At 39.1% G+C, this 9974-nt stretch overlaps 1 protein-coding gene across 2 annotated transcripts in view; it reads left to right on the top strand.

The window, feature by feature from the left end:
* cpt1a2b (carnitine palmitoyltransferase 1A2b) overlaps nt 1-9974 on the top strand; it is a 117780-nt gene that overhangs the window by 20398 nt on the left and 87408 nt on the right. For both annotated transcript variants that reach the window (XR_004335200.1, XM_032536886.1), the window contains exons 8-10: nt 5421-5609; nt 6440-6545; nt 8341-8457. Coding sequence is in view for 1 of the 2 variants with exons in the window: in XM_032536886.1 (XP_032392777.1) it covers nt 5421-5609; nt 6440-6545; nt 8341-8457 (412 nt within the window). In the remaining variant the exon portion in view is untranslated. The remainder of the gene's footprint in view (nt 1-5420; nt 5610-6439; nt 6546-8340; nt 8458-9974) is intronic.

The raw sequence follows: 9974 nt of genomic DNA, 5'->3' as shown, positions 1-9974 counted from the left end.
CAGGTCACTGGTGATCCACGGCTTGTAGTTGGGAAAACAGGTAGCATAGAGCTCACAAAATGAATCATTTAAATGAAGTAGTCCAGACTTTGACCAGTTAATTTTAAATCCTGATAATCTTCTGTAGTCCTCGCATAATGATAGAAGGGGAGGAAGATAATGAGAAGGGTTTTCTAAAAAGACCAAAACATCATCTGCAAATATAGAGAGGTTATGCAGCTCTAGAAAAATGACAAATAGTGCGGACTCAAGCGGCAACCTTGGCTGGAGTAGCTAGAAACTGGAAATAACGAGGAGGAGGTGCGTCAGGTTAAGAGGACAGAGAGATTATAATACAAAGCTTTAATCATACCAATGAAAGTTTTACCAAGGCCCATCACCTCTAAGACTGACCATAAAAATTACCACTCACTTCTGTTAAATGCTTTCATTGTGTCAAGTAAGAGAAGTGACATTGGGGTCTTACTGTCGTCTACTGCATCAGCGATGTGGAGAAGGTGGCTAACAATATCTGCTGCTAGTCTTGTTTTTAATGAATCCTGTTTGGTCAGAGTTAACTCATTTAGCCAAATAAGACTCTAAATGGCGAGCTAGAAGCTTTGCAATTTTTTTTTGTCTGCGTTTAGCAGGCTCAGAGGCCGATAACTAGAACACTATAGGATCCTTATCCTTTTTCAGAAGTAAGGAAGTTAAGGCTTTAACCTCCCTTGATAATTCACCAAAAAAGTAATCATGTAAAGATGGAAAGGGCCCAAAAAGTTGCATAGAATTCAGGCGGAATCCCATCAGAGCCCGGTGATTTTCCTTTTTGCATATTCTGTTTTGCCACTCTCAGTTCTTAAATAGTAATCAATTTGTACATGCTAGCTGATTCCTCTGCTGATAAGTGAGGCAAGTCAACCCTTTGCTGCATGTCATTCCCCCTCACTCTTCCCTTTCATGTCTTCATCTGTCCTGTGGAATTTAAGGCCTAAAAATGCCCCCAAAAAAATCTTTAAAAAAACCAACAAATGTCTTAAAGGATTTATTTTGACAGGATCAGTTCTAATATTACCATCTGAAGATTTAATATGGGGGATATCTGCAAAATAATTACTAGATCTTAATATCATAGCGAGAAGGTGATTAGGTATAGCACCTTGAAAGTAATAGCGCTTATGCAGAAGGGAGAGAAAGGGGGGGGGGGGGAACATAGCCAGAAACACTCAAATAGGTCTGTGATCAAGATTGGATATAGGGCAGCAAAAATGGAACACTAGCCCATAAATACCTGGTTGGAACAGCAATTGGTTCCACACTAAATTTATATCAAAATAAACACATTTTTCGTCAACAAAAACTAGATACTAAAAGCACAAAACAACGGCCCTTAATGACGAGCGGAGATTTCTGCAGCTTTTAGGGTCGCCTGCCTGGTTGTGTAGCGAAGCACGTTGAAAATCAATGTGTGATTAGTAGAGGTGGTCTTCTTTGGGTTATCACTGTAGATTTGGTGCAATCTCATAATCTTGATCTGAACATCTGCTAAATTTGGGAACCACTTTGGCAGGGAGTGCAGGGAGATACTGGATAGCATTAGCAGCTATTAGCCCCTCTTTCAGACAAACTATGCAGATCTTGCTTTGGTGTCTGTCTCCCATGTCTGCTAGCTTCACCTCCATCTCCTGAAAAGCGTGGCCGTAGGTGTCAAGAATACTTGCGTTGCTTTTCACGGTAGTTTTTAGGATGTTCACATCCAATTTGGTAGAGCCAAGGCTTGCAGTCTGAGATGCTGGCTGGGCATGGATAGCAGTTAGCTTATTGTCATTGTTGACCCCCACCTGTGGAATCTGAGACTGGAGCTGAGCAAAACATGGTTTAAGGTAGCCTTTCTGTTTCTCCAGCAATGCCTCTGCAGTGACATCCGTCACGCCGTGCTGGGTTCTGTTCTTGTTTGCTATTCTACTTTAAGTAACTCCAATAAGCACAAAGTGGTAAAATATCAAAGTTTGAACCATATAAAACAACAATTTGACAAAGTAGGGCCAGGAGCTACATCTTAAGCTGCCATCTCTGTCCAGCCAATCATGTGACTCCTTATCTTACTGTGACTTTTAAATGACTTTTTTTAACTCTTTAGAAGATTCATAGTTGAAAGACCATGTAGGAACTGAAAATAGTGAAATTGGTGAAAATTGGTATGGCCTTCCATGTTTAAAAACAACACCCCCAACACTTGCTGGAGGAACTGTGGTAGGGTGGGAGACCATACCCACATATTCTGGGACTGTCCAGTGATACAGACATACTGGAATGACATTAAATAGGAAGTGGACAAAATCTTCAAGTTGGATTTCCCCTTGGACCCTTTGTTTTCTTACTGGAGATAGTGCCTGAAGACTTTCTTTCTAAGTACCAAAGCTACATGCTACATATCTTGTTAATGACCGCAAGAAAAATGATTACTATTAATTGGATGAGGCCTGGCCCCCCTACAGTAGCCCAGTGGAAACATAAAATTAAACAGGTCCATACAATGGAAAATATGACTGCTATTTTACAGCTGAAGGTACCTGTGTTTGTAAAAAGATGGACTCCTGTCATTCTAGACCTTGATTTAAAATAATTTAAACATAGTGATGTGTAATGGTGTATTTATCCTGCATTTATGTAGTCAATATGGTTGTTGAACGAAGCTCAACACAGGGTGACCCTTTTATTTTATTTTCTATTTTCTATTTTCGTTGATTAGAATGGAAAAGAAAAAAGTTTAACTGTATTGTGTTGTGTTGCTAAAATTGCCTGTAATATTTAATTTGGGCAATAAAGTTAAAAAAAAAAGAAAATTGGTATGGCCTAGCTTTCGGGTGAGGCAACACAGGAATGTCAAGCTAGCAAAGTAAGACTGAGAGATAAGATAAGAAACTTGGGTGGGGGTTGCGACTCTGACAGTGAGTAAAAGCTGATTGTTCCCCTATCCAACTTTGGTGAAGATGCTGAGTTCTAAACTTGCCAACACCCAGTCACGGCTCAACCAGTGGTGAAGCAGAGAATAAGATATGTTTACACCCATTATGTAAAACAACTATATGTTTACACCCATATATGTAAAACAATTTTATGTCTGCACCCATTCATACAACTTCCAGAAAAAGGCATAGCAAGGGGAGGGTACTTTGGAAGACTTCAGCACTCTCCTCCCTTTGCAAAGGAAAGGAAGTCCGTGAGTATTTTTGACTTGAGCTTGTGGACCTAACAGACCACTTTAGTGGTTTCGAATTTTCAATTCAAATGGTAAGAGTAGTAGTTCTGACAAGTAAATAAATATAATAAAATACACACAATGTAAAACACAACAGTTTTATAATGAAATGATTTACAATACAAAATACATTTGAGCCCAAATTATGTATGCTTTACATCACTCATTTTCTAAAGTATGATCTACTTTAAGGCTGTGACGGTATAGTTTTTTTGTTACCGCGGTGAAAAGAGTAGCGTAAGTTATATCAAGAACAGAAGGGTACCTTAAGTGAGTGATGTCAGTGCTTGTGTGGTCGCTCAAGGAGAGCGAGCGGTAACGAAGTATATGAGTGCAGCTATCAATAAAAAAAGACAAGCAAAAAAAGAGACAGCAAAGATGGTGGAAAGTGGGTTGAAAGTGAAATGAACACAAAAAAAACAAGCTTGAGCTTCTCAAGACACGGTGGCTTCGTCTGTTGTCAATACAGCCAGAAAAGTGAATGGCGGTAAATGTTGCGGTGTATTTGAGTGAAAATGAGTGTTCATGAATCTGATAAGCAGGTGGCACCTTGTACGGCAGCCTCAGCCACAGCGTATGAATGTGTGTGAATGGTGAATGGTTCCTGTACTATGTAGAAGAGTGTTAAGTTGTCATTAAGACTAGAAAAGCACTATATTATAACAGTCCATTTAGATTTTTACATTTACCTCAGAACAATCCAGCAAATAGACGGTACCCTAGTTGCGTTATCTGAAAAAGATGATTTAACGGTTTAGCAACAAAACTAAACGCTGAGGGAAGATTACTACGTTTTGGTTGGTTTTGAACGCTATGCATCCCCACTAACCTGGAACGGGTTTTAAACAGCAAGGCAAGGTGTCAGAGGCAGAAGGACCGCAGTGTTTGCTAACGTTAGCTTCTTGTCTTATCAGGGGTCTGATAAACAGTAAATTCTATCAAAGTCAGAACGCTATTTTCCGATAAACTGTAACTGTCATATTTCACGGGACCTGCGTGAGTGCGGTTTTCATGTTCCACTTTTTCAGCCTCGGAGGGGAATGAGAGAGCGGCAGATTGTTCGCCTGAAGTCAGTAGAGTAGCCGGCGGTGCAGAGCCGTATATAATTTCTTTATGGCGTTTCATAAACAGCTACTACTTGCATTTTGCAGAAACCTTGCAATTGTGTGTAGTCCTGATGTTGCGCGATGTAAATAATGCGGTGCCCGAGTGATTTTGACTGGCATAAAATTGGCATATGTTAGACTGACTGGCAGGTCACCGGTCATGCGTGACAATGTGAAAATTGGCCAGTTCCGGTCACTACCCGGGCAATCGGTGCATCTCTAATAAGTATTATGTGCTTGCATATATTACAAGTTTCCAATCTGTTTTTTAGTGAGAACTACTGAGAAACTGATGTAAATAGATGTAACAGATGGAGAATGTTTTACGGCAAGTATAAGACAAAAGCAGAGCATTTGGATTTTTAAATCTCAGCAAAGCATTGTCAAAAGGTCGTCTCTCACCTCATTCATCCAGCAAAAAGAAGAAACATTTGCTGGGTACAGCATCTCAAATGTGAGAAATTATTTTTACCAAAACAAAAATTGAAATTACGAAAATTGATATTTTATGCAATACATGTAAAAAAAGTCAGGGAATCACTAAAGTCTATAGGACTAATCATTGGGGGACCAAACTTGTTTGTACAAAATAATTTTAATTCAACACAAAGTAGTTGAGATATTTCAGTCTAGACACCAAAGGGGCGAACGGACCAGCCGACTGACATTACCTGCCTTGGAACCACGTTCTAGCAAACATTGTAACTGGGTTTCTATGCAAATGTTTAAAAAAACCACTGCAGTTTTCCATGTTTTTAACTAACATAACAGTGCGCAAACTTCACTCCAGTTGATTGCAAAATGATTTTGTATTTGCAACATGTCAAGTCTGCTTAGATTGTCTTGTCAGTTGGATGGACGAATTATCAAAGAGAGGATGCCGTGTTGTAACCAGTTCCTTCTATAAATAAGGCAGAATAAATCTCGGATGTCCTCAAAGTTTAATGCCTCATCTTAATCATAAAAAGGAGTTGTGCAGTTACGTCTTCCATGAACTTCCTGTTCTCTTAACTCTTTCTTTATCCTGTGCTGTTTGGACAGTTGAGAATTGTGTTTTTTTTTTTGTGATCCAGGGTTCCTTGGTCTCAGATGAGGAAGCAGTACTTCAGCTCCGGCATCAATAAGCGCTCCCTGGATTCCATCGAGAGGGCGGCCTTCTTTGTAACCTTGGACGATGAAGAGCAAGGCATGAGGGGAGAGGACCCAGCGGGGAACTTGGACCGCTACGCCAAGTCCATACTGCATGGGAAATGTTACGATAGGTGAGGAGGACAAACAGGAAAGAAACTAGATGGATGTTGAGAAACCATTTGGGGCCTTGAGATTGCAACCAGAGATATGTTATCTCTTTCAGCTGGTATTGCTTCATCTCTTTTGGCTGCTTTTGATTTCCAAAATAACACCCTGTAATACTAAATGGTATCTCTTTAGAAATTATCACTTTTTCTCAGTAAACAATCTACAACTCCTTTTTACATGCCTGAAGATAATTTAATAAAGGAAATTGATACTTAAGATGAATTGAAATATTAGCAGCCAGGCAGTACGCCTTGTCTTTTTCAATTTTATAAATTAAAACATTGTGTTTTTAGAAAAATACCCACATTGGCAGAATTATCCCAAAATATTTATGGTTGGATTCCCCTTAAACTCCAGTGCAGAGTTGTGGAAGTGAAAGCATTATGTCATTGTGAGCATGCTGATGCATCAAATCTTCACAGAGCAGCAAGTGTGCTGTTGACTCTTAGTGGCAAGTTCGCAAAAAGATGTCATGCCTTGTGCAACTGCTAATCTGCACAAGTTAAGAAATTGAAATCCATTGATGCCACTCTATGCAAGATCTTATCTACCGATTAGGTCTATAGTGAGCAATGCTTTCCCCCTTTGTTTATAGCAGTGTTAATTGCATTTGGAAACCTTTTTTTGACTTGCACATCTATTTTTATATTTAAATATAAGATTAGTGTTTGAATAACTTGGTACACATTTCTTTATCAATTTCTTAAATCCCTAGCTGTTTTTCTTTTGTACATACAGGTAATATTTTCTCACATGTCAGCCATATCTCCATCTTTCTCCTGTCGTCCCTCAGGTGGTTTGATAAATCTTTCTCCATTGTGATCTACAAGAACGGGAAAAGTGGACTAAATGCTGAGCACTCCTGGGCTGATGCACCAACAGTGGCTCACCTTTGGGAGGTGGGTGTTCAAGGGCTTCTGTTAGTTTCACAAATTGAACTGAATGTATGCTTACTATCAGAATCAGAATAATTTGATACTACTGATTCCCTCAGGGAAAATGTTCAGTTGCAGTTGCTCACAGTCAACTTTAAGGAAAAAAATAAGAGTGAGAAAAAACTGGTCAATAAGTGTATAAAGTAACATAGCTAAAGTGCAAGAAATCCAAAGTTAAGTAAAAGTAAAGTAAAATGATGTTGATGCAATGAATTGTACAAATGCTTTTACATTTAAAATGTGGTAGCATTTATCCCTCATGCTCTGTTTCTCATTAGTGGAAGTGCAACACTTGGTGTTGGCAGTGAGAGAACCGTTTCCAGGAAATGGCCGTGTTTAGAGGAGGAGGACTAGAAAAATAAATACTGAGAGAAAAAGCACCTCAGATAATGATGCTACTGTTGATTAGCATCATATTACTACTACTGTTGTTGCTGCTGCTACTGTACATAACAGATGTAAGAGATCATATTTTGGTCATCAAACAGTTAATCTATGGCTCAAATCCATCAAGTGTCCCAGTAAGCTATTTCAGTGAATCAGCATGCACAAATACCAGGCCCTCTCCTAAGTGGAATGCAGCCATCATTAAGGGTTTTGAATACACCTGTGCTTTTTCTATTATGACATATCAACATGTCTGCTGTGAAAAAGGTCTATCTGTATACTTCTACCAGTGAGGTCCATGCTTGTCATTCCAACAATGAAAATAATAGCTGAATCAAGTATTGATTCTAGCCTTACCACAGTATGAAATCCGACAAAACGTCAGACAAAAGGTGATACTTTCTTAATTGCATAGGTGCATAATTTAATATGTGATGCACCCATACAGTGATGCAAAGATCATGGGCAGTGGTGACTGAGAAGTGGAAAGAAGGCATGCAGTCTGATGACACAAATGCAGCATTGTGCATGTCCAATGCTGGCGTGTGTGCCATAAATTGTAATGGAAAGCCCCCCATGTGGGCTTGCTGAAGCGCTAACTGCGCAGTTAGTCATTTATTACATTGTCAGTGGTTTTCCATGAAAAGAAGCACACACAGGAAATGTATGCATGAATGTGTGTCCATCCAGAAAGTCCTGGCCTTTTGGGGTCTCTATATGAAAGAGAAAACAAATGGGTAAAGTTATTTGACTTGTATTTTGTGTTGGTGAGTATTTGGATGTTAAAAAGAGAGGTCTCTTTCCCAGTGGTGGAAGAAGTCCTTGAATCATTCTCTCAAGTAAAAATACTAATACCACACTGTATAAATACTCCCATGACAAATCCTGCATTGAAAATGTTACTTAAGTAAAGGTTATGAAAGTATATGTATAATAAAAAAGTATATAGGAAAATGGAAAATATTAAAAGTACTAAAGTACTTAATGCAGAAAAATTCCTCACATTTTCTGTTTTCCGTTATCTATCCACTGCCTTCACCTGCAGGTTGTCAACTGTGTGATTTTGAATGAAAAGGAGAAAACAGGATATTGTAACACGGCGGATATTGCTCATATAGGCTAGGCCTACATTTGTTTTTGGTTTGTTTTTACAACATAGTTAAGACGTGCTTAGGCGGCTGCCTCAACTGCAAAGTGCTGTATGAAATCCTAATAGAATAAAAGGTACAATATTTCTTTCAGTTGTGTCGGCATAGAATTAGGAAATGGCAAAAACAGAAAAAAGGTACAAGTACATCAAGTTTGTACTTACAGTACAGTACTTGACTAAGTGTACTTAGTTTAATTTCACCACTGCTCTTTCCCTCCCCAGTTCACCCTGGCCACCGATGCCTTCCAGCTGGGCTACTCTGAGGACGGGCACTGCAAAGGCGAGGTGGACCGCTCACTACCACCACCCCAGAGGCTGGTCTGGGACATCCCCTCAGAGGTACAAACACCTGTCTGTTCAGATGTGTTCAAACATTCTGCCCTCACTCACTAGTTATCACAACTTGACACTCGGGTACTGACATACCTCGTGTGTGCGGTTAAGATCACATCGTACAATGCCATAAACATGCCTGAATGGTATTCACACTCCTACTCCTATCTGCCCGTACAAGCACACCCAAGCCCAAAGGGCCTGCAGGGCTGCCAATACCAACCAACATGGTTGAACATGTTTGACAAGAGATAGTATTCTACATAGCAACTGCATCCTGCATATGCATCCTTGTCATGGAACCTCTGAGAAAATTGCACAACCAATATATTGTTAAAAAGTTGAAACGCTCCTCTAAAGATATATCAAGTCAAATTGCTTTTATTTTTTTTATTTAATCTGTTAATTCTGATAATGGTGTTGGTCTGTGTACCTACAGTTTAGAGATCCATACAATCTAAAGCAAGGATCTTCAACAGGGGGTCTGAGACTCTTAGTGGATCCTCACTTAGGGGTGGGAATCACTTGGCACCTCATGATTCGATTCTGATTCAGAGGCTAATGATTAGATTCTAAATCAATTATCAATGCAACAATTTTTTATGTACATTTCCATCCGTGATTTTTTAAAATATACAAATAAATAATGTAATAATGTATACTTACAATCTGAGTTTGCTACTCAGTTTGCAAATCACATCCTAGACAAAGCAGCCAGACAAAGATAGATTTTGACATATTTGTCACATATTTTGTAGCCGTTCCATGCCTAAGCCTTAAACATTCTTGTGAAAGTTACCTTCATATATATATATATACACACTACCGGTCAAAAGTTTGGGGTCACTTACAAAATGCCATTTCCACTTATTACAGAGCAATACCGAAGACAGTCGGAACTGAGTGGGGGGCTGATCTTTAATTCAATATCTACATTATCCATATCAGCAACCATTCATCCAATGTTCCAAAGGCACATCCTGTTTACTCTTGTATCATTTTAAAAAAAAATAACTAAGACACTGGAGACCCCTTGCAATTATGTAAGCACAAAAGTAATCTCAAAACTGTGCCCTGGTTAAAAAAACAATTCAATGATTAGCTGGTGTTCTGTCTATAAGTGAGTGCAATGGAAATTTCTAAGTGACCCCAAACTTTTGACCAGTGTGTGTGGTGGTGTGTGGTATGTTTATATTATATTATATATAATAATATATTATATATATATATATATATGTGTGTGTGTGTGTGCACTCACCTACAGGATTATTAAGAACACTGTTCATTTTCTCATTAATGCAATTATCTAATCACCAATCACATGGCAGTTGCTTCAATGCATTAGGGGTGTGTTACTGGCCGACAATCTGCTGAACTCCAACTGAATGTCAGAATGGGGAACGAAGAAAGGTGATTTAAGCAATTTTGAGCGTGGCATGGTTGTTGGTGCCAGACGGGCCGGTCTAAGTAATTCACAATCTGCACAGTTACTGGGATTTTCATGCACAACCATTTCTAGGGTT

Source organism: Etheostoma spectabile, chromosome 15 (genome assembly GCF_008692095.1).
Source record: "Etheostoma spectabile isolate EspeVRDwgs_2016 chromosome 15, UIUC_Espe_1.0, whole genome shotgun sequence".
NCBI lineage: Eukaryota > Metazoa > Chordata > Actinopteri > Perciformes > Percidae > Etheostoma > Etheostoma spectabile.
This window is presented reverse-complemented; position numbering and strand designations above follow the sequence as displayed.